Here is a 26,806-nt window from a genome sequence, read left to right on the forward strand (position 1 = left end):
CTTGTGAAATAAAGTGGGACTTTTGTTGATTTTAAAAGAAAAAATAAAATTTTGTATTTATTTTAACATAAAAATCTAGTAGCTTAGTTTAAAAGAAAAAATAATTATAAAATGGCCAATTTGTATTCAAATTTCTAACTTAAATTCGAAGGGGTAAAATTTACCACCAGGTCACAGACTATGTCCAAAAATTCACCTCCGTAGTTAAAGGTTAATATCAATTTCTCAACTCGGAAGTCATATAGTATTTAGCTGTTTTTACGGGGCGCTGAAAACCAAACTTTTTACGTTGCTGAATTCTTCTCATAAATAGTAAGTCTTCAAAATCGGTTGGTACATTTAGTCTTCATTTGTATTTGATTTCGAATTTTATTCTTTGGAATACGCATGTATATATGTGCATATGTATGTATGTGTAAGCAAGCATAAGACATCGAATTACACAAAAAAGTGTTTTGAATGGGATATCAAAGCTTTTCATCTTTTAAATCACTTTTGGATTTATTTGGCTTTTAAGGTTAGCTGTGGAAAATAAATAATTTAATAATGAAAATATTTTCATAATAATGTTATTCGGTTAAAAAATTGTATGAAGTGATTAAGGATTCGATAACAATACTAATTTATTTTGCAAATTTGAATTTATCCATTATCAAATCTTGTACATTCTCCTCTTGAACTCTAGTACGAAAACAAACAAAAAATTTCACAACATTAGAAGGCGTTACGATTAGCATATTGGAAATACATATTTATGTATCTATAGTAATGCTTAAAGTTTACAATGCAAGTGGGAGGCCTGAATTTTACGGAATTATAGCTCGGTCTGGGTACGTACAAGTTTATGATAGTTCGTAACAATTGTTACAAGTTATCATCTGTTGGCGTCTGCGAACGCAAAAACTTTCAAATTAGGGGAAATGGAGAGAGCGGAAATGACAGTTGATGCTGAGAGGAAATTGCAAGTTTAAACGGGATACATTTTTACTCGTAACAATTTGCCAGTAAGAAAAACAACTGTTTACATGCTGCTTCTTGTATTGTACACATGGAACGGAATACATTTTTGGAATTGAATAGTTAAAACTGCCAAAATTTAACGATTTGATAAACAAAAATTAAAACTAGTAACTACTAACTCGGCCGCTGTGGTGTAGCGGTAAGCAGTGCGCGCTTTCACTCACCAGCACCTGGGTTCAAGCCCTGGTCAAAGCAACATTGGAAAAAATTTAGAAAAAGGTTTTTCTTAACAGCGGTCGTCCCTCGGCAGGCAATGGCAAACCTCCGAGTGTATTTCTGCCATGAAAACAGCTTCTCATAAAAATACAATCGCCGTTCGGAGTCGGCGTAAAACTGTAGATCCCTCCGCTTTGTGTGACAATATTAAGGCGCACGCCACAAGTTGGAGGAGAAGCTCGGCCAAAAACTAACATATGTGTAAGCGCCAATCTATTATTATTATTAACTACTAGAAAAGTAAGCGTCTGTGTACTTTTTTGCATATTTCTCTCACTGAGAGCAAATCTTTGCTTACTCTAAGGAATTGGGTTATTGGCAGTTATTGGATATTTTTTAATGGGGATTACCCAGACAGAGCTATGTTTCGAGAGTTCTTCAGCGTGGTGCGGCACATATATATATATTATTGTGTACGAATGTAGGTATGTATGTATAACTTAAGTTTTATGTATATATTAGGGTGCCCATCGAGAATGCTTTTTTTGGAAATCTCAAGACCCTACCCCCTAATTTTATTCGGTTTTATGAGAAATATTATCGCCAATTTTTTAAAGGTCATTTAGAGGTCGCGACCTGTCGATTTAGGTCAGAAAACACGATTTTGTATATTTATGAGTTTTTGAATGGCTATTTTTGATTCGATTTCAAAGATCGAATATGATCTGACAAGAGGATATATGAGCCCTTAAAATGGTATATATAAGCCCTTAAAATGGTATATAATAATCTATTGCCGGACTTGGCTTGTTGGGATTTTTTATCGGGTAAAATAAAATAAAACCATATTTCGCTTAATTTTTTAAATGTTGACCATCGCTAATTTCCACAATTTCAAAATATGTAGTACTATCTTAATTTAAATCTATTTTCAAATAAACTGATAGCTCATTTATTGCAATCGCATAAAAATTTTCGAAATTAGGCGACTTTTCTTAAATACGGCCTTGAACTTGTATTGTTTGTGTACCGGACTTTCAAATTTTTATAGCAGTATGACTAAGGAATTCATCAACATTTATTCAAATTTTTTATTTTTTTTAACCCGATAAAAAATTCCAACAAGCCAAGTCCGGCAATAGATTATTATATACCATTTTACAGGCTTATATATCCTCTTGTCAGATCATATTCGATCTTTGAAATCGAATCAAATATAGTCATTCAAAAACTCATGGATCTACGAAACCGTATTTTCTGACCTAAATCGACAGGTCGCGACCTTTAAAAAATCTATAAAAATAGGCAATAGTACGCCTAAAATTAAAACCAATTATAATGCAAGTTATGTTAAAAACTCGAAATGCAGATGTACGAATAGGAATAACGAATTACGAAATACGAAATTTTAGAAAGGACAACCAAAAAGCTCAACAAACATATATCTAGCATAGGTCTATTATAGTACTATATTGAATATTGTGATATTTAATAATCATTCTATTTAGATAAAAAAAATAGTCTTAGATATTGTAATGGTTGAGAGATTACCGTTCGGGGCCTTGGGAGTCGTCGACAGATACAGTGGCTTTGTACTGCATTTGCATTGATTGGTTGGCACAGTATTAGGTTTATAGTTAACATTTGGTCAGGTTGATTGATTGATGGCGTATAATAGTGGTGATGGTTTAGCGATACAATCAGTTAAGTTATTTTGTTGGTCAATTTGTGTTTTACATATTTACAGAAATGTGTTTTGGTTTTAATTATAATTCACCACGAGAATTATATTCACATTTTTGTGAGGCGGTACGCAGATGAAATATATTTCATGGAATAGTTTTTATATTCGTTTGTTTCCAACGGATTTTTTTATTTCAATGACAGACACAATCAGCAATACATGCAATTTGACACAATGGTATTCAAAATGGATTTGAATACCAGAGTTGACATAAGTCGTTGGTTTAAAGAGTTTAGATAAATTTGTTGTTACACGTTTTACGCGGGCACATCGGTGTTGACCAAACAGTCGTTTGGTGGTGGTGGTGGTGTTGGTGTTCAGATCAGACCAGGGCCAGTTCAGTTGTTGGGCGGGCAGTCGGGCGAGCAAATTAACGAGCAGGCCGGCAGGCGGGCAATCAGGTAGACGAATGGGCATTTATTTCGTACAGTTTCAGTTTTATTTTAATTTACGGTTTGTGATTTTGTTGGGTTTGCCGTTGATAAACACATTTCAGAGACCAAACCAGTACAGGGCATATCAAATCAGGCAGTAGATGGGCGATCGAGCAGGCAGTCACGGCAACGTTTATATTTCAACGTTTTCGATTTAAGTGTTTTATAATCGAATAGTTTCATTTCGAGTCGAATTGGTACGACACAGTTACATAGAACGAGATGGTGGGACAAGAGAAAAGAGAGAAAAATTGTTCATTTAGTTATGAGGTTAAGTGCATTTGGCTTATAAAAAACTTAGAAAATATTTTTTAGTTGACAATTCATAATTAATAAATATAGCTCCTAATCTTATAGTTAATTAAAAGTAGACGCCATTTTAGACTGTATAGTCCAATAAATTCAATAAAAAGGAATGCATGAATAGAAGTTAACTAATTTTTTTAGTATGATTAAAATATTTTTTATCTTCATTTCAGTCTATGAGGAGGATTATAGCGAGGATTCTAGCGAGCCCAGAGCAATAAACGAGATTTCCAAAGTTAATTAGCTTTTCATTTGTGATTATTTAAGCAATTTTTATTTTATACTAAAGACAAGAAATCGGAATATTAAAAGCATTAAATTTTATTGTCTGTTCGGTATGCGGACTCGGTTGAGTGTTTAAACGGAAGAATTCGCTATAAAAACCGCAATCATTTGAAGAGATGGGATAATGCAATAAAGAGGAGTATTTCTATACTGGATATTCTGGCATTTCTTTAAGTTACGGAAGGGACAGAAGGAGGAAATGGACGACGGAGTTTTCAATAATTGGCAACCAGTGAATTAATAATAGATTTATTTAAATACTTTACCTGAGTGCGCATTTTTTGAATATGCTGCCCTCCTTTACCGATGACCGCACCAGCAATCTGGAATTACAAATGCCCATTACAAGTTATATTCACCTCCAATTTGATTCTTAATGGAATACTTACATTACTCGGAATGAGGATACGAATTTGATCATCATTGCGACGACTACGCTTATCGGTATGAGGCCCGTCGTCATTGTTTTCTCGCTTCATCTTCATTTTCTCTGAAATTAGAGTAAATAAACATTTTATCAATAAAACGGTTTAAGCTATGGTTTAAAACTCTTCTTTTTATATAACAGTTAATTTAAAAATATAAAATACCTAGAGACCATGGCGTGTAGGGTCTTTTATAATAATCATTTTAAAACAACAAATATGCTGGAAAATTTTAATCTTTCAAATCATCTTCATACAAGAAAAAAATTAAAATAACGATTATTTACGTCCCAGAAAAAAACATTCAAATTGTTTGAAAATCAAAGATCTATACAATTTCAGTTAAAGACGCAGACGCATTCTTAGCCCAAAAATATATTTATAATTCTCAAAAATCAAAGGGATTTTTCAGAATTGTCTAACTTGGATACTATTATACTAAAAATGAATTGGCTACAAAGGGCATACCTAATAAGTTTCTACAAAATTTTGCATAAAAAGTTTAAAATTTTGATGAATATATTTTTAATTTGTTAAATTTTCCTGAATCGTGCACAAAGTTTTAAACTTTGACTTATTTATTTATATGGTTTATGTTAGATGTAGATAATGTAAAAAATATAAATGTGTGCTATTTACGTGAGCGCCACTGTATATTAGACTGGTTCAAAAAAATCTGATATCTTTTTTTTTCAAAATCCCTGTGAAATGTTTTCGGGACAGTGAAAAAAGACGCTTGTCAAATTTTCAGATTTAGAGGTCGCTTATCGCGAATTTATATTTCCTGTATAGTATATACTACAGCAGAGGTACCCAAGCTTTTTTTTCTCGTAGATTACTTTCAAACCTTAACTGGTTTCGGAGGCCCCCTGCTGCAACATTTCTAACATATTCCCAAAGCTAGTCAAAAAATGTGAAGATTATATCCAACGATTTAATTTACATCGCGGGTGTGTTCCAAAACTAAATTCGGAGTGGCAAAAATAAGAATAAAATATTTTATTGTATTCTATTTATTAATATAATGTGATTACGCACTTCCAAGTTTTAGAAACAGAGCTCGTAAAGTTATTGAAGTACCCTGTCGTTCTGAGGATGTATATTTTTTAAGAGCACTCCGAGAGCTAGCGTTATTTAAATTATCTTCACCATAAACTCCTCACATGTTTGGCTCACTCATGAATTTGCATGTGGCGTATTTGTAAAATAGTTTATTTGTGTTGATGGCACCATTTTCATTTATATCGCTCCCGTCTGCTCAGTGAGAGCAAAAAACGAGATAGACCTTTCTAGATTGAAGGCAAAAGGAGTTTTGCTCACCTACATCCCTCGATGCCTCCCAGCCATTGCTTAGCGAAGTATTCACCCAGTTTCTGGTGGTGGCCTCGATGGCCAAAGTGTGGAGTGCTGCAACTGGTTGCGGATCGAGGAATGCCTGGTCTAAACCAACCGTGGCCAAATGATCCGATCTCTCATTACCAGGTACTCCCGAGGGACCTGGCACCCAGAGTAAAGCAAACTCGTTATGTTCACCAACATAATTTAGTCGAGACTTGCATTGCCGAACTAGTTTGGAAGTACTTAGATAGAGGGCTTGCCAATGCCTTAAGTGCAGCTTGGCTATCACTGCAGACAAGTAAACTCCTCCGCCTATTTCCAACCACGTAGTCCATCGCGCTTTGAGCATTGCAAATACCTCGGCCTGGAAGACGGAAGCTTATCCCCATTAACGTCGAAAAACACTCCAGATCCTTACCCAGAGTCAGTTCTGGAGCCATCAGTGAAGATTCCAAAATGTAGCCGCTACAACAACAACAACATTCCAAAATGTGTGAGTCCGGGCTTAGTACTGGAATTAAGCCAACATACAGCCTCAGGGATCTCAACATTATAGATCCTAATTTATCCGAAGAAAAAATAAACACAGCACATCATAGCAACAATTTTTCACTATGTTTTCGATTTTTCATGTATCTGCTGTTGTACCATATACGTGGTTCATGTGACAGACATAAACTGCCATATATCATGAACCGCTGGACCGAATTCGGGCACACTTCACATAACAGATCTGCATGATAGTCCGAATATACCGTTTAAATTTGGTAGAATTTGTGCACTTATTTTTTTTATTTAAGATGGGAGGTGCCACGCCCCCTTTTCCGATACCGCACATTTTTCTCCATGAGTATGGAAATATTTCAAGAGATATACCAGATGAAAATTTTTGTTAGTATGGGTGATGCCACGCCCCCTTTACCGAATTTGGGGAAACTTAACACAAACCATCTGCATAATAGCCTGAATATGCCGTATAAATTTGGTTGAATTCGATAAAGCCGTTCTCAAGTTATAAGCTCACACCAAAAACGTGTACTTATTTTTATACATAAGATACATATGCCACGCCCCCTTTTCCAAATTTGGGCAAACTCCACATAAAATATCTGCCTGATGGCCCGAATAAGCTGTATAAATTTGGTTGAATTCGGTGAAGCCGTTCTCAAGTTATAAGCTAACTCACCAATTTGTATATATAAAATAGAAGCGCCACGCCACGCCCCCTTTTCCGAATTCAAGCAAATTTCACGTAAACCATCTGCACGATAGCCCGAATATGCCGCATAAATTTGGTTGAATTCGGTGAAGCCGTTCTCAAGTTATATGGTCACACCAAAAACGTTCACTTATTTTTATATTTTAGTTAGTATGGGTGGTGCCACGCCCCCTTTTCCGAATTCACGCAAACTTCGCATAAACCATCTGCATGATAGATCGAATATGCCACATAAATTTGGTTGAATTCGGTGAAGCCGTTCTCAAGTTATGAGGTCACACCAAAAACGTGCAATTGTTTTTATATATAAGATTTATTTTAAACCAAATAAACAAATTTGCATATGTAACATGTAACATGTAACAAAACATTAATCGAGCCGATCGAAAAATATTAATTTTCAAGAACTATACCATTTCCACGAAAAGTTGTTTTTTTTTCATATAAAACACATGGAAAATTTTGACTCTTGAGCGACCTCTAAATATTTTTTGATTTCAAATTTGAAAAAATATTTTATATATATTTCGCCGGTATAGAACAATCCTAAGGGGTGAGAGTATTAAAATTCCGACTTCACTTTTTTTTTGTCTATAATATTTTTAAATATTTTTTCGTCATATTTTACAGTCAGTTTTATATACAAAATAAGTTGGTTCGCGAAACTCTTAGCAACAATTTTCGGATCGCCATTGCAACTTGCCGACGTGAGTTATGAATGTCGACTCGTTTCAATGATGAAAATTGTTGCTAATGGGTTACAGAATGTTATGCATAAATTATTTTCCAAATTGTTTTAAATTCGCTAACTCTTTGATGTTCGCATATGACATTTAACTTTTTTCTGTTGTTCGTAAACTTTCATTTTGTTATAATCTTCAGCTGGATCGGAATGCATTTGCGTATATCTTAATAAAAATCGTCCTTAACTATAAAATAAGAGACAATTCTATGATATCAAAAAGCTCCGAAAATAAAGACTTACTTGGGCTACCGTTTGCAAAGCACATCAAAATTATTTTAGATGATTGGCTGTATAATAAACAAATTTAATAATAAATAATTTTTGCGTGGACAGCATATCTACCGGTCTTTAATTTCACAGAAAACATTGGTCGCTTATTTTGCAAATATAAAGATGTATGAACTTCAATTTTCTTTGTTTCTCAAATCGAAGAAAAATTTTCTTTCAATTTTGTAAATTATTTAAATACAAAAAATGATTTTTGAGGATTAGGTATGGTAGCATGAAATGTCACAATCTGCTTAATTGTCATGTAGTTAATATAGCGCGCGAAAAGTGACAATGAAACTACTTTCTTTTTAAACTATTATTCAAAAAACTAATAAGTAATAAAATTTTATAATTAAATCCATAGTTATAAAAAATTTATATTTCTTACTTCTATCTGCTTATTTGCATAATGAAAAACAAACTTATAGGGCCTAGGGGCCAACCACCAACCAAGAAATATGAATGTGTGTTGTATATTTTGGCAGCTTCAGCTTTAAAACTTAAGAAAAAAATAAATTACAAAAAAAAATATTTTTTTACGCTTTTATCCATGTTTTACAGCACGATCTGGCCACCAAAATCAAAACTAGACTAAAAATTTCGCAGTTGTCGCCATACGCAACACAAATTTTTGAACAATCATCCCTACGCTGGTTGTCGTAAGTCGTTCGCATCGACAGTCGTTCGCTGAATTATGTCGTAAATAAAAACATTAACGGCAGATTTTAACACGTTTTCAATACTTCTTCATTTCGAAGGGATAATAGGTATACAAATTTGTATTTGAATAACACAAGCATGAGCAAAATATCAAAATAATTTTTATTTTACCGCAATAACTGTGCAATTTAGTACAAACGACCCCATACACCACACAAACGACCGACGCAAGCGCAAGTGGTTTAGGGGCCCTATAACAGCGGCGTGAGCAAAGAAATTTTGGGTTTTGTTTCCCTTATAAGAGTTACCAAATCAAACTTATAAATATCTATATATAAATTGTGAGACTTTAAATAACAAGAAAAAAATATATTTACCTTTAGACTAGTAATACTATTCATAGTTTTCAAACATTCATTTCTGCCAGTCGAAAGTATCAAAATACGGCATTTGGGAACAAAAAAGTATCAGATATTACAATTTAGAAAAAAAAATTATTAATAATTATACAATTGTATCAAAACGGCAACGTTGATCGTGATGGAAACCGAAGTTAGTTAACATCTTGTCGTCATAGCGACGATGGAATTAACAGCGTCAGCCGAGTGAAAATACTGCTAAAGTAACAGAGGCAGCGCCGCTTTGCTTGCCTCACCGCTCGTGCCATAAATTCAAATTGGTTCGATAATCGACATGCGTCTTCTGTATACTGTTTATTCTGTGCTACAATGCAATGTATCTAACTATAATTACAATGCAATGCACTCGACATCAAGTTGGCAACACTGTTAGTTTTCGGTAATGGTTGACAAGCGTGATTGGCGGCAGTTGCAAAGCGAATGGACACATTTTTAAAAAAGGTGCACCATGAATTCGGCTTTAAAGACATACATACATATATCTGTGCTTTAACTTTCTAATATTTCAAAAATCCGCCCATTTATATTTGGCTCATTCCACGGTGACGGGTGTGACATTTCAACTTACATTTTAAGACTAAATTCTTATGGCCTTATTCATAAAAAATAAAGTAGGTTTAAAGAGCTTTATAAAATGAGGTTTTCATACATTTTTCAGTTTATAAACCTTTTTTAAAGCTACTTTATTTTTTATGAATAAGGCCATTAAACTATAATAAACAATTTTTTAAAACTTGTATTTTCTGTTAAGTTTACGAGGTATACACAATGCCTCGAGAAAAAATTTCAAAAACAATTCAATCCAAACGAGTTATATGAATTTTAGTCACTGTGACGGGTGTAACGAGTACGCAGTCGTAATTAGCTACTACATACTTACTTATACCAGAGTTTTTCTGCTAATTATGTCTTCTGCTTATAGTTTTAAATAGTTCATTGTATATTTAAATAAACATTTTCAACATTTACGCCAAAGTTGTGTATCTCTATTGGAAATTATATATTATATGTTGCAAATTCAACTGTGACGGGTGTGACAAGTTGAGCACGAATAAGCGAATACACATTATTAGACTAATAAACTAACTTTATTTCTCGGAAAATCGGATTTTACAAACACGTAATTGTAAAGTACCTTATTTTTAAATAGTACCACAGTTTTCGTGAGGTTGTTACCTGTCGAAGCGTATGAGATACTCTTTTTAACCTGACAAGTGAAGTAATGGTTTCTTTGCATCTGTAGCAGCATCGCTTAGTTTTCCCATTGCTCGAACAATATATCTTTATGATTAGCTTTATCATCGATGATCACAAACACAATACAAATATAGGTATTTCCATACGTCACATACGTGACTGTCGTACTCTTCAGTGAAATACAAACAAGGAAAAACATTTGTTTTCTTTTACTTTTTTAGACCGTTGTATAGCACATACATAGCTCTATATTTAACCAAAAAATTAACAATCGAACCGCATGGTCCTTAAATATAAGCAATTAAAGAGTGTCGTTACGTGATAAAAAAAAGATGTTGATTTTTTTCTTTTCTTACAAAATCGCAAAACTCGTGAATTGTCATTTCACGAAACGTGTTTTAATATGATTTCGAGTAATTCTAGTTGTTTTTAAAGTTTTTTTGAATCAATGCAACTTGTTTCAAATTTCTTTTAAAACCCCAAGTGTGAATCGTTACGTGACGTGGCGTCAATTCAGGGTAAATTTTATGGAAATCTGTGATTTATTATGTTTCAACTACATACGACAAATTCGAACCAAATCGGGCCATAAATACGCGTTTTCAAAATATATCGATCTTGGCGCCACATAGCAAGACCATTTTAACAAAAAAAAATTTACTTACATAGGCAGTATATATCTAAAAAGCAGACAAATTGGCCCATAAATACGTTAGATATAAGACTTATTTTTATTTTTTTGTCGCGGTAGACCTTCCGATGGAAACACCCATATGACACATTTCAGATTAGCAGATTAGTTATCGTAGTAGTCCCTGGCCGATTTTATTAAAACATGTGACGGGCGTGACCAATATAATCGTTGTTTTTTTTTTCGAAAATAAAAGCATATAAATACTAAAAGGCAATTCGCATATATTCGACTGTGTCCTAGCGTTACTTTCGTCAGCTTTTTTACACTGTCCAAGATTTGTTTTCCTTCAAAAATAACTATTGAGTGTATTTTGTGACGGGCGTGACATTCAAATATGCTTTGCTTCAATATTTAATAAAATATTCAGTACTTGCACTAAATACATGAAAACTACACTGTTATAATGCTGACGAATTGTTCTCTCCATTGACCGATTAAACAATGCAAAAAAGACAATAGACTACAAAAATCAGTCTTGTCAATTTTAAAGAAAACTAACCTATCATATGAGTTTGTAAATGGTACAGCCTTATAGGCGCTATAGACGGTGCGTCTGATTCGCGAGTCATCTGTGTACGTGTTGACTCGCCTTTCGACTACACACAGTTGAGTCATGCCAGAGTCATGTCCGTGTAACTAACACATATTTATTATCACTAACACATCAAAACCGACTCGATATTTAGACACACCCACGGTGTCCTTGAACCAGATTCAACTGAATCGCATTCTATGGTGATCCACATTTGTGGGCTCGATATGTATTTCGTCGTTTAAAGTACAAAACCACGTATCGTCATTCTGCAAAACCGCGTAACTGACATTGGCTGCCAAAAATTGGATTTGCTCACACAAGCTCTTGGCTCAATCCTTATCCATTCGTCCTGAAATATACTAGCCAGAAATGCGATTGCTTTATAAAAAAGAGAACCATTTTTAAATATGAGTGTTTTTACGCTCTAGAAAATAATTTCTAAAACTTCACATACGCGGTTTTGCATTTTGCTGATACACGGTTTTGCATTTTGTTGTTGGGGGAATTTCGTAGTCGTCTACTACAATAGCCAACTTTTGATCCATTTATAATGGCCAAGTTTAATCTGGTTTCAAAAAAATTAACTATAAACACTTATTACTTTACTGGTGTTAATAATATGAACTTGCATTATCGTCCGGGCCGGTACTAAATATGGGACGGGCCCGCCTCTAACCCTAGTCATTTTTCTTTTTTAATTTAAACGAATTTCCAACGTTATCACTACATCCTTATTTAGTGCTTTTGAAAAATACTAAGTCTTTTCGTAGTATGTGGAGAATGTATTCTTTCTTAACCGACTTTCAAAAAAGGAGGTTATCAGTTCGTCGGAATATATGTATATATTTTTTTTTATGTATGTTACCGCATAACTTTGGACCACGTCAACCGATTTCGATAATTCTTTTTGCATCGGAAAGGTAGTGTCTCAGAGGTGGTCCCATACTAATCCGGTTTAGATCCGATCATTGGATTATGAGATATATATATATATATTATATGACAATTGAAGTAGATTTTTTTTTTGCTAAATATTACTTATTACTATTTTAGTCATTTTAATGATCATATAATTCAGTTTTTTGTGCATATTTTTGTGTTCCCTAGTAAATATAAGGACCATTGAAATACATTTGTGTACATTAGCATGTTTTTTTAACTGTTAGCAATTTAATTGCGTACACCCTTTATTTTAAATATTTCACAGCGGGAGGTCCAAGATGAACTGCGGCGTATGGAGCCGAGGAGCTTGGTGTCGGTGACTTTTTTCTGTTTCAAAGACGCCTGTATGCAACTGTGGCAATTTTTGGAAAGCGACAGTGATAATACTGGAATATTGCCGACAATGGGTGCTAATTATCACTCTGACAAAATTGTCGCGAAAATGGCGACAAAAATCAATAGCACCCTCGGAAAGTTTTCACAGGATAATTTTGTAAATTTGTTTATATGGTAATTGCGCGGATTTCAAAAACCGACTTAAAAAAATATATATATATCTATATATATTTCATGATCCAATGATCGGGTCTAAACCAGATTAGTATGGGACCACCTCTGAGACAGAACCTTGCAAAAAGAATTATCGAAATCGGTTGACGTGGTCCAAAGTTATGCGGAAACATACATAAAAAATTAAAATAAAAAAAATAAAATTAAAATAAAATAAAAACAAAATAAATAAAAAAATAAAAAAAAAATAAAATAAAAAAAAATAAAAAGAAATAAAAAAATAAAAAAATGAAAAAATAAATAAAAAAAAATAAAAAATAAAAATAAAAAAAAAATTAAAAAAAAATAAAAAATATAAAAAAAAATTAAAAAAAAATAAAAAATATAAAAAAATATAAAAAAAAAATAAAAATATAAAAAAATATTAAAAAAAATAAAAATATAAANAAAATTAAAATAAAATAAAAACAAAATAAATAAAAAAATAAAAAAAAATACAATAAAAAAAAAATAAAAAGAAATAAAAAAATAAAAAAATGAAAAAATAAATAAAAAAAAATAAAAAATAAAAATAAAAAAAAAATTAAAAAAAAATAAAAAATATAAAAAAAAATTAAAAAAAAATAAAAAATATAAAAAAATATAAAAAAAAAATAAAAATATAAAAAAATATTAAAAAAAATAAAAATATAAAAAAAATATTCCGACGAACTAATAACCTCCTTTTTGGAAGTCGGTTAAAAAAAAACCCGACTTAAATTCTTATGTAAAAATTTAAGATTAGTATAGGACCACCTGTTAGGTAACACCTTTCTTTAAAAAAAAAAGAATTATTGAAATCGGTTAACGTTATCCAAAGTTATGCGGTAACATACATAAAAAAAAAATAATAATATTCCGACGAATTGATAATCTTCTTCTTTTTGTGAAGTGGGTTAAAAATAAACAAAATTGTAACTGCCAATTTATGAAATAAGCCACTGGTTGTGTGGTTTTATTTTTTACTCAATACCCACCTAGAATTTGGAAGATTCCTTTAATAAAAACACCTTACCGAGTCTTCTTCGATCACCTTTGATGATCAAAAACTGATTTATCGCTTCCGCGATTAAAAACAAGTTCAAAGTTATTTATTGAAAATATAAAAATAAAATGTAGGGCAATCGCAAATTGATCATGCTGGAGATTGAAATAAGATCGTTTCCTTTGCTATAAAAAAAAAACTTTTGTTTCAGCTGCCTTTGCTTCTAACGGCATAATTTCTCATACCTTTTTGTCAAATTTTAACAATAACAGTCAAGTCGTGGTGTGAAGTGCGTGCCTGGTGTAAAAAATTTTAATATTGTATAAGTACATAGTATGACCTAATAATAATATTTTTCATCTAAGATATTTGCCATCTTACATTCAAAAGCATAGACCAAGAAATAAACGGTGTGCTGCTACAAAAGCATCTTGTGCATGCTACAGACAGGTTGGAAAAACGAAAATGAACAAGATCATTGCAAGTATACTCGGCGAAGAACCCGCGCAATTCGAAAATAGATTTTTTAATTTTAATATTTTTAATTGTTATACACATACGAACAAAAGTATTGGCATAAAGACCTTTTCATAATGCGTGCAAAGTTTCTAACTAATTTCTTGGCATTAATTTTTTATAAAAACATAGCTCATATTACGACAAAAACATAATTGTGATAAAATGTCAAAACTTTGTGCAAAACACACGAAAATTTAACAAATTTCCAACTTTTCAACGCGACTTTTGGCAATTTTTTTCTGACAGTATCTTCCATACAAAATATGTTCGCCATTTTTTTATATGGAAGACACTGTCAGAAAAAAATTGCCACACACAACCACGATTTTTTAGCAACTTGGAATTTCCACTTTATTGTACTACAATTTATTGGGCTACAAAACTGCATACTTAAAATCTGTCTAGAACATCTATTTAAAAAGTTGCAAAAGTTGAGTTCTATAAAGTTTAGACATTTTATTTTTATGTTTTTGTTGTAATATGAGCTATCTTTTTTTTTATAAAAATTTGCGAAAATAAAATGGAATAAAAAACCTTGCGTACATTGTGTCAATTACTTTTATCCGGGAGAGTAATTTGGAAATATTTTCAACTTTACTAATGGATTTTATAAAAAAAAAAAACAATCGTTATTTCATCAACGCTTCTTTTGAACTCAATAAAGTATGCTGATTTCCTAATTATAAATTAATTTATTACTTATTTAATTTTTCACAGCGCAAACGATTTGAAAATAGACTGAAAATGGACTCGGAAAGAAAATCTAAAATAATTAGAAATACGCCTCAAAAAGGCTCACAAATGTTTACAAAAACTACTAAAAATCACTCTGAAAAGACTCGCAAATGATAAAAAATAAATTTTAATATTTTTATTGATCTTTGTACCATGATAAGAACATAGTAAGGTAAAACCGTAAATAAAAATTATAGTTTAAAAAACTAAAACCTCGCCATTATAATTTCCATTCGAACTGTCATCAGGTATGTAACTTGAGAATATAAATCGCTGCATCTTTCAGGCACCTCAATATTAAATAGTTACATTCCGAGCTAATAAAAGGGAGGTAAAAAAGGAATTGTTCAAAGTTGTTGTTGTTTGAGATTGAAAATGAGAATGTGTGTGTGAGTTTGAGTGTAGAATTTTAAAATTAAATTGCTTGCAAACGTCAAGAATTTGAAAAATTCCTCCCAGCGGTTCTACCTTCCTTTTTTTATCATGCTTTGTACCATAATTATCTTATTAGGAAAAATGGAAAAAGCAATAGAGTCTAAGCGGTAGAAGTTATAGCAGCTATTTCGGAGATCACCACTTACACATTTTCAACTTATTATCTAGAAAAATTCTAAGTATGCAGTTTCTTGAGGCCAATCAATTTTATCAATTATAACAATAAAGTCAGAAATTTCCAAAAAAATCAAATTGATACATACAGTGTATTGTGGTAAGTTTTTTGAATATATATTTGTGCTCAAGGCGAATTCGTACACGGTGGTAGCAGAAGTATAAAAACATATGTATGAATTCGCCTTGTTTCACGCATTTCTATCGTTTTTCCCCGAAAATGTATGAAATGTTGTCAAATATGCAAAAATAACCACATAAGTCAAATATATGCAAAACCCCCCCAAAAAAAAAATGCCGGATATATGCGAATTAGCCGTTTCAAGCCTTTGCTTAGATTTGCCAGCCTTGCTTAAAATCCTCACTTCAAACATTGTGCAACACTTATAAAAAATCAGCAAAATTTTATAGTTTTTTAAGAATTTTTGGAAAAGTTTTGCGTGTGCAGTTTTATAGCCCATTCAATTATAGTATTAGAAAGAGCAAGTTTGAAGTGGCTACAAATTTCATTGATTTTTGTCTATTTTTTATTTTTTTTGTTGCGGTGTCACTCATTTTTTTCCATAAAGTACGTTAAATTTGTTATATGGAAAAAATGAACAACACCGTCAACAAAAAAATTCCAAAAAATCAACGGTATTTTGTAGCCATATGAAAAAATTCTTTAAAAAAGTGTAAAACTTTGATGAAAATTCGCTGAATTTTTATAATTTTTGTACAAAGTTTGAAATGTGGATTTGTATATAATGAACTATATTTTTGTAAGAGAATAATTGAAATTAAAAATAAATAAAAAAAAGTAGCCAAAACTTGTTAATATGTGGCGGGTCGTATAATTATGCAACGCTGTGAATATGGATGACATATATTTGGGACATTATGCCTTAAAATTTTCATTAAGGCATAATCATTAAATTTTGTGCGTGGTGAAGCTTTAAAGGACCTTGTTGATTTGAACAATATAGCTTATAAATGTGGGTTGAATGTGCACCATATGGTCTTTTCGGATGAAATAATATCTGAAACTAGCAAAATCATTTTCTTCTTAGCCAAAATGTTATTTAAGTTTAACTTTAAAGGTTTCTACCAAACTTGTTTCCTTCCCATAAAGCTTTGCTGCTGTGAAAGTAATTGTTTTTCCACTTTCCCAAAAGCTTTCAATTCAGTTGAACATCATGTTTTTTAAACTGGTATAAAATAAGAGAAAGAGAATCCAAGTACCTTTGACAAAATTTAGGTTTTCGTAAAATTTCGCCTTTATTTCGCACAAACCAGGCAGACGCTTCGCTGCAATAAATTTATTTGCTTCGTTTTTATCTTTCACCAACAACAGGATACTGGAGTCCTTCCATCCATGTCTCTTAAGAAAAATTAACCACATTTTCTTCATCTTATGAAGATTTGAAAACAATTGTGCCATGAAATATGAAAAATATGCCATGGGGAAACCAGGTTTATGATTAGACATGCAGGCATATAAACAATAACAGGGACACGACATTTTGACCAGTGTTGGCTATTTTTCTTTTGCTTGTTTAATGTTTATTATTTTTTTATAAAAATGCAGCAGAAAAATTAAAAAAAAAAATTTACAACAAACTTTTTATTAACCCGTATATTCCCATTTGCAGGGCCCTGTAATATTCTGTAAAACTTTTTTTTTAATTTCATGGTTACCTTTCATTATGTAAATGACTTTCATTTGTACCCTCTACCCTCGACAATAGCTATTTGCATGGTTATCCTCCCTATACCAACTATTATTTTGATACATAAATTCATCTATAATATAGGCCATATCTTGTGTTTAGCCAATTGTATATCAGACATTCTTTTTCATATCGGACACCAAATTTGGTGTCACACTTAGCGAATCGGAGCCATGACATATTTTTTTACGAAATCCGTCCGACTTAAAAAAGAATGGCTAATAAACCATTTAAATAGACACATCATTTACGATTTTGGCATCATTAGCTGAACTTCTCGATATCAAAAACGACGAATCTACAAAAGCTTGCGATAAAAGTAAAAAAAAATCGTTACTGACTTGCAACTACAATTGCAAGAAAATTATGTACTTTCTATTTTAATATTGTTATTGAGCTTTGTACCAAGATTATTTTTATTAGGAAAAATGAAAAAAAACAACAAAGTCTAAGCAGCTATTTCGGAGATCACTACATCTCCTCATCAGACTTCTTTTTTCTAGACTTTCAGCAGGGATCGAACCCGCGTAGAAGCGTTAACCACTGAGCTATGCACACACCCGTAAACTCGTGTTGCTAACAATAACATTGACAAATTATGTACTTTCCATTGATTTGTTAACTTTTTGTCAACAGAGGTGAAATAGAAAAAATGGTTTTCCTTAAGCTGAAAAAAAGTTTTTAAGGGGTGCCACCTACAGGTCACACTTTGAATTGATGAGTTGAGAATGTTTAGAAAATTCTAAGTGTGAAATTTATTTTAATAAAAAGTTTGTTTCATGTTGTAAAATTTTGTTGAAGTTTTCAAATGCTTCTACAAAGTTTGAATTTTAGACTTACATATATGGCTTTTGTTAGATAATGAAATAGCCAAAACAGGTTAACATTTCGTGTTACTATTATTTTTCACATGACTATATTTATTAACGTAATGGCACAGATATTTTTAACTGCAGATCTTTGTCAGAAAAATTGTTGTCATTTAATGCCAATTGGAATTCCGGCATTATTCTTGAAACACTTTAAGAGTTATATGTATTTTATTACAACACAAGAAGAATAAATTGATATTAAGAAATTCGTGCATAGACTTTTCCTACTTTTTTAGCATATTTAATGGTATGCGTTTATTAAAATGTCGTTAAAGATTGTTTCGTCACTTCGGATTTCAGTACTTAAAATAACAACTGTTTTTACCTTATTTTTGGATAGATTTTCGTCGGTATCACCAAGTGGTTTGAATTTCTTATGAGACTATAGAAAACACATATAACAATTATCACAAATTTTCACATAAAGTTACTCAAATAATCGAAAAGTACGACAGGAAGACTTTGACTACTTCCAATGAAATGTCTATAACTACTACCATTTTAAGTAGACAAAAGCCTTTATTTATTAGCAAAAGCGTGTGCAATACTTAGCTTCGAAAAGACGGCCCATCAAATGCGACCGGAAATTGGCCAATCAGAAGCGTGTCCTTCCTTTATTAACTCCTACTATCAGCGAAAATTTACTCTAGAACCATACATATACAAAAATTCAGACCCGATCTGCAGTAGTACATTGAAAGAGAAGGAACATTGACGTGGACAATATTTATTGGAAAACAGTGACAGACAAATAGACAGATAATAAAGTGCACGAGACAGGACATGTACATACTACCGCAAACTGACCAATAAAAATCTAACAAATAAATAGATCATTAAAAATTCGTCCCCAATATATAGAAACAAGGGAAGTTATACATTCGGGTACCACGCAACCACTGTAATGGCCAGAACGGCCACAACAAAAGGCTACGGGTACCTGTGCTTGTATGTAGGTATGTTAATGTATCTAAATGAATGCACGCATCATTACTGCGAACGGAAGGGAAGGTATTAATAAAGTTGCATTTAATATTGACAGTATCATTTGCCTTTCAGTTTATATTTTGCGGTCGACCCCTTTTTAGAGAAATGGAATTTGTTAGAAAATGTAGCCCCATCATGGAGCGTCGTAATCAAATTATGAGAATTTTTAATTGGACAATGGGCAGGCCGGAACGGAACTTCTGAAGAAACTATGAACGAAAAGCTCTAGTTCTAGTTTTGAATATTTAATGGGACGAAAGCGTTGGTTGTCTTGTGATTTTTACCGCAAGTTAGAATGTTGTAGCGACCACTTAGCTGTGTCAATATCAGCTGATGTTTTCACATTATGTATATTTAAAATTTAAACCAAGTCGTTCAGTACGTGTTTTGTCGGGGCGTAACCACATAAGAGACATCTAGGTACTAGCATGTAGTGCAAACATTCACAGATGATGCATATTAATAAGCTACATATGCATGTACATATGTTTGTAGAGGTACATATCTGTGTTCGTATGGAATAGTAGCTTATGTCGAGAAGCTCGCTTTAGTATAATCCTTTAAACGACAAGGAATTTTTTGATGAGACTTAATAAGAATATTGACTTGCTAATATCGGAACTATTTCTTGCCAAAAGTTCTTCAACGGCTCGGCGCCAGTGAGTCATTCGCAATCGTAGCTGCGAATGCCGCATTATACTAAAGCCAGCCTTTCGACATAAACACTATTCCATATGAACACAGATCTGTATATACATATGTATGTATCCCAGAAGATAATTTTGGTAGGCCTTTTGACCTGAAGGCATTCTAAAAGACTTACTTTTCTATTTACAATTTACGCGAGTGTAAAAGTATATCGAGCCCTAACCGCCAAAACAACGTAAGCGAAATTTTTTTCAAAATTTTCTTTTTGATGCAGAAATATTCCTAGAGCATCTAGATGCATTTCGGCATCAAAAACAAAATTTTGAGAAAAATGTCGCTTACGTTATTTTGGCTGTTAGGGCTCGATATATTAAATAACATTACAAATCAATTTCGTTACGCCTTTTAAGTACAATAGAATATATTTGTTATGAATCTTAAATAAATTCCTTAAAGAAGTATAACTTTTATGATTTAAAGATACTTTATTAGAACTCCTCCAAAGAAAGGAGACACACCCACCCTACAAAAGTCGTTCCATATGTCGCGAAGTCAGAAGCTCTGCAATTTGTGGCACTCCATGCAAAAACGAAAGGGGAAAGGCTTTTATCTCATGAAATTATCTACTGGGATACTAAGATAAGAAATTCAGGAAATTGTGGCAAATTTATTGGACAAACAAACATTATGTATGAACGTATGTAAAAGTCTTTAGCAGTCCGCTTCTTACTAAGTTGGATAATTATTCAAATGACTATCTAAGTTGATGTTAGCAATGCATGGTAGTAATCTAAGCAGGAAATATACATAGTAAGTCTATTTTTTGCAATTATCTTTAAGGTAATCAAAATTATTGCAAGTTAGCCCTTAACGTTCTTTAATTTCCGAAAATAATGCACGAACATTTGGTAAAAAGAAGGAAATTATATCCGGTATTATTAAGGCTGGTTTTCAGTAATGACATATTTTGACCACAAATTTTGTGGGCATACATACGATACACATGTGGTATAGAAAGTACAATATCATATTTGTAAGCAAGTACAATTATTCAAAATATGAGGGTGACACACGTGTGGTACAGATCGTAGTATTATTGATACCATTCAGCAATGTATGCCTCTTGCATTAACAAATACATGGTCTTTTAACAGTTCTAATAAATACAACACTGCCATAGTGAGAACAAACTTGTAGACAAAAAAACTTTTATACAAAAAAATACAAAACGAAATTTTTTTCTGGAAGAAAATAATTAGGGCTAGGAATCGCATGCACAAAAAATCGAAAATACATGGCGTAAACAACCAAAATGTGCAATTAAGATAGAAAGGCCCTATCTTTTTTCGCATAGTATTTTTTTTAGTGTCGGCCACTGTGGTGTAGTGGTAAGCAGTGCGCGCCTCCACTCCGCAACGCCTGGGTTCAAGCCCTGGCCAAACCAACATCGCAAAAAAAAATTTAGAAAAAAGGTTTTTTCTTAACGGCGCACAGTGCCGCGAAGGTGGACAAAAATACAAAAATCGACTGTCTTGAAACTTAGATGTTTTGATGTCAAGTTACAGGTAAATCTCCAACTAAGAGAAGTTCATAAGTTATTTTGTGATAAAAACAACTTTCAGCCTCACACACCCCCTCAAAGTACACCTATNTATCCGAGCGCACATGTGCACAAGGGTATTATAATTTTGTTCACATAACGGTTGTTTGTAACAACGAAACCAAAACGAATCGAGATAGNCCAAACCAACATCGCAAAAAAAAATTTAGAAAAAAGGTTTTTTCTTAACGGCGCGCCGCGGCGGTCGCCCCTCGGCAGGCAAACCTCCGAGTGTACTTCTGCCATGAAAAATAGCTTCTCATAAAAATACAATCGCCGTTCGGAGTCGGCGTAACACTGTAGGTCCCTCCGCTTTGTGTGACAACATCAAGGCGCACGCCACAAATCGGGGAAGAAGCTCGGCCAAACACTAACATATGTGTAAGCCCCAATCTATTATCTAGAGTTTGCATCGAAAGCAAGAGGTGTCAGAAATGATTAATTAATTTCTTGGAAACTATCAGGGCTATCGAAAAGTGATACATATACGGTTTATGGAGAATTTTCTTTTCTTTCATATCCCGTATTACGATTATTCAATTGGTTCGTAAGATATACGTGATTAAGTGAAACCACTATTTTTTATATCCGAGCGCACATGTGCACAAGGGTATTATAATTTTGTTCACATAACGGTTGTTTGTAACAACGAAACCAAAACGAATCGAGATAGATATAGACAAATGTATACATAAATGATCAGAATGAAAAGAGTAGTCGATTAAGCCGTGTCTGTCTGTCCGTCCGTCCGTCCGTGTACACGACAACTCGAGCAAAAATTGAGATATCTCAACGAAATTTGGTATGTAGGTTGCCCGCTACCCAAGGTAGGTTGGTATTGAATTATTGATGGGCGAAATCGTACTGTAACCACGCCCACTTCCCATATAACGGTATTTTCGAAAAGTGCAAAAACTACGATATTTCAGTAAATATTCAATCAAAATTGTTGAAAATTAGTACGTGAAGTGGAATGGAAAAAAATATTATTATGAAATTTTTGGAAAATGGGCGTGACCCCGGCACATATGATGAAATACTGTATCTCAGTAACCGCTTCACCAATCCCTACCAAACTCGGTCCGAGCCTTGCTTAGGGTCCAGCTAAGAAATCTTTGAAATCGGACAATAACCACTCCCACCTTCCATATAACGGTAATTTACAGAAACTCGAAAACTTCGATAAACCAGTAATAATTGAAGCTAATTCACTCAAAATCGACGATTGCATAATCACTTGGCAGAAAATTAGCTTATTATAAATTTTTGGATAGTGGGCGTGGCTCCGCCCACTTATGACCACATATGTGTATCTCGGCAACCGATTCATCAAATTCAACCAAAATTGGTGCACCTTATAACCTTGGTACGGAAAAGCAACTTGTTGAAAATTATTCAAATCGGACTAAAACGGTAAGTTTCAAAAGTACAAAAACTCCGATATTTAAAACACTGAGGACACTAATTTACTCCAAGTTAATACTTACAACAGTCTCTTAATAATAAATAAGACTATTATAGACTTCTAGGAAGTGGGCGTGGCCCCGCCCACTTTATGACTGCAAAGGTCTATCTCGGTAACCGCTTTATTGATTTATACCAAACTTGGTTCAATGATTTCATTAAGTCAGCATATTATCGAAAACGTTTGTAATCGGAATAAACACCCGGTCTGGACATAAAACATTGCAAGTTGAGAAAAGCGTTGTAAAAAAAGGAGAGAGAAGGTAACAAACTTAAAATTAAGGGTGCGTTTAAGTAATGTGCGCCACTGTGTATAAAACGTCAAACCAAAAACTCTTCTTAAAAATGGGACAAAAAAATTCAAACATTTTGCTGAAAATTTGGCTAATTTATCTCAGTTTTAGACAAAGTTTGAAAGTTTTTATAAAAAAAATACGAAAATTCATGTTGTCACTAAAATCTCTGTACCGAAACTTTTTTGTGGGTGTATGTGCTCAGCTTGCTAAGAATATTTTGGTTAGTTTTGGCTATTTTTATTTTTTTATTTAATGTTTATTATTTTATTTTTTATAAAAGTCAAGCTCATTATATAACAAAAACTTTGCACAATAACTATAAAAATTTAACAAAATTTCATCGAAATTTTGGGATGCAGTTTAATAGCTTATTAAATTTAATAAAGTGCAAATTTCAAGTGACCGTTGATTTTTGGAAATTTCTCGTAAACGAACACGAAACTGGATATTTTCTCGAAGAAAACCCGGCTAAAAAGTCGTTTATGTTAGCCGTTTACGATTCGTTTTCGAGTACTTTTTCGCTTGAATTTGTCGAGCGCCTACAAACAGTTGTAAACGGTTGTATTGTGGTTCAAGAAAAATTTCCAACAGAATTAAAATTTTTTCTTGTGCTGACAAATTACTACAAGCCTCTTTCTTGTACCTTTGTTTTTGTTTTATCGTTTACGAGCCTTTCTCTAACTTTTCGCCGATCGAGAATCCCTCGTGAAACATAATGTTCGTAAAATGTACGTTTTCTTGCTGACTGGGATATTTTTCAATTGTAATATCTCAAAAAAAAAAAAAAGTTTTTGTTATTTTTTTGGCCTTATAACAATTATATTCAACAATTTATATTGAGCTCAGGCCGTTTTTTAAATGAAAATTTAGCTGAAATAGCTATCACTTCTACAATTTTTTCAAATTATTATTGCTTTTCCACAATAAATTTTCATTTAAAAAACGGCCTCGAGCTCAATATAAATTGTTGAAAAAATAATAATAATAATTTATCAATTTCTCTGTACTAATACAATTGGAAATTTTTACATAGAAATACAATCATATAAAAGTAAAGGTAGATTGTAATAGTTTGTGGGAAAAAGCAAAATTTTTTACAAAAATTTCAATACATTCACATTTCTTTCATTTTATAGAAATGCATTTGTGTAATTACATTTTTTCGTGTAACCACGCCCAACTTATTGCTATGTCACATGCATACATACATATGGGCATATGTACATACTAGGGATGTTAATTTTTCGACTTTTTCTGATCCCAGGATTTTCGGGATGGCGTTGTCACACTCCCGGGATGCCGAGATTAGTCCCGGGATTTAGATATTCATTACTTTTCAACAACTTGAACCGCCCTATTTAAAAAATATCATTGTTGCCCACACTAAAACGTTTACTGCTGGAAATATCCCTTTTCCATAGCCCATATACCATATATGTTCAGGTATTTTTTTTAACAAATCATCTTACAGCGAACATATTCAATTTGCAAAAGCCGGAAAAAAAACATTTGCTTGTAAACAAATTCAAAATTTGTATGGCTCACTTAAAGTGAAAGTACATACCATCCATTGCGACAGCGTCACCGCCACCGTCAACATCACCGTCAACGATGCTTATGCGTCAAGTTACACATAATTCGTTTGACATTGCACCCGAAAAATCATTAACTCGCTGATACTCTTTGCAAAATTTGCATTTTGCTTTTTCACTTCTATTACGTTTTCCTACATTATTTTTTACATTTCGTGTTTCCACAAATATTAAAATTTTCACAAACTGGAAAAATTTACGTTCAAACATGTAAACAAAACAATGAATAGTTGTCATTTGACGCAATCGAATAAGCAAAATTGAGAGTTGAGCTAATTTGTGCGGCACCGTCACCGTCAGCTTATTCATGTAACTTACTTCGCACAAATACACCGAATCAGCTTTTTTGACAACTGCCGGTGACGGTGACGGCGACGCAATGCACGTTATGTACTTCCACTTTTAATTTCAAACGTTTTTTCTTTTGTTTTGAAAAATTATAAATATTAAATTGAACTAAAACTAAAAGCAAAGCCAAATAAAAGTAAAAGAATCAACAATGAACGCGTCAATATGAAAATAAGGGAGCACGAATTTCGATGTGAAGCAAAACTCCCTAGGAAGACAATACCTGTAATTATTGTACCATGGTTTGAAACCTACTTTTTTATTTAAAGTGGCGTTTTTTTCCCTTTGACCGCAGGATTTATTTTGAAGGACTCTGTAATTTCAAAGATATGATTAATTCCAAAAATTATTAAAAAATTCAATGCTAAGGAAATTTCTTTAGCATTTAAAAAATTTAAATGTTTTGGATTCACCAGGACGAATAGGTAGTTTTTAAGCTGACAAAGTTAGAAGAACGAAATTCGAACAAATATTGCGAAATTTCAAGGATAAAATTTTAAAATGACATTTTCAATATTTACCAGCCCTTCTGCACTAGAAACTTGAATATGTTTAAATTCTTGAGGATTTCATCCTTAGTTTTATACCCATACTTCCTCTCTAAGCACATTTCTCTGAATTTTTCAAATCATTTTTGAATTACTGACGTCAAAACAACTTAAAAACGCAATTTTACTATATTTGGCCCATGGTTTCGCGAATATATTGATATTTGTGTTTAAAATTTACTATCGCGCGGTGTTATATGTACAATGAGCTGGACATTTATAAAAAAATATTAATTATTAAATAAAACAAGAAATATAGCCAATACTGGTCAAGAAAAGGAGTTTCTATTATTGCTATCAGTGCAAATTACAAATCCCGAAAATGCCGGGATTACTTGCCAAGATTACTTTTGAGACCTTAAAGACCGGGATCCCGGGATTAACATTCCTAGGACATACCCTGCGGGAAATGTATCTAACTATAAGTTCACTTGAAGTTGATTAGGAAGGAACTAAAAGCTCAGTTATGGAAGACTTAGACTTGCCTTGAAAATTGTATATCTGGCAAATTAGCAGCGCGTACCAGTAACCCAAGAAACCACTTCGACTTAGAAACTCGGAGAACTATAGTTTTTTGATTTCTAAGTTAAATTTCTAAGTGCAAGGAGAGACGTGAGAGAATCATGCTGCCACTTCATTTTTTATTAAAACCCCTACAAATATAATTTTTTGTATAACGGCATCCACACACCTATGCGATTCTGGCGCAACGAATCCGCACCGTTTTTGATGCTACAGACGTTACTGCTTCGAAACCGCAAGTACGCACACATCTGTGTGATTTTATCGCAGTAAAAACTGGAAATTTATAGACAAACAAAAAAATATTTTGTTTTCTTAGGTTCAATTTTGTTTTAGTATTGTAAAATCCTTCTATTGACCTTTCTCGTTCTCAAAATGCGGAGTCTGCGATTTCGGCACGACCAAAAGGAGAACTGTGAATGTTCGAATAAATC

General features: G+C 32.7%; 1 protein-coding gene across 3 annotated transcripts in view; it reads right to left on the reverse strand.

The window, feature by feature from the left end:
- HnRNP-K (Heterogeneous nuclear ribonucleoprotein K) overlaps window positions 1-26,806 on the reverse strand; it is a 106,609-nt gene that overhangs the window by 43,180 nt on the left and 36,623 nt on the right. For 2 of the 3 annotated variants that reach the window (XM_017616622.1, XM_017616623.1), the window contains exons 3-5: window positions 4,335-4,435; window positions 4,212-4,268; window positions 2,728-2,771 (exon numbers count right to left, since the gene is read on the reverse strand). In XM_017616622.1, the coding sequence (XP_017472111.1) occupies window positions 2,728-2,771; window positions 4,212-4,268; window positions 4,335-4,435 (202 nt within the window). The remainder of the gene's footprint in view (window positions 1-2,727; window positions 2,772-4,211; window positions 4,269-4,334; window positions 4,436-26,806) is intronic. The other variant, XM_017616625.1, reaches the window with a different exon arrangement.

The sequence above is a fragment of the Rhagoletis zephyria genome, unplaced genomic scaffold, assembly GCF_001687245.7.
Source record: "Rhagoletis zephyria isolate East Lansing unplaced genomic scaffold, Rhagoletis_zephyria_1.1 Rzeph_scaffold_01234, whole genome shotgun sequence".
NCBI lineage: Eukaryota > Metazoa > Arthropoda > Insecta > Diptera > Tephritidae > Rhagoletis > Rhagoletis zephyria.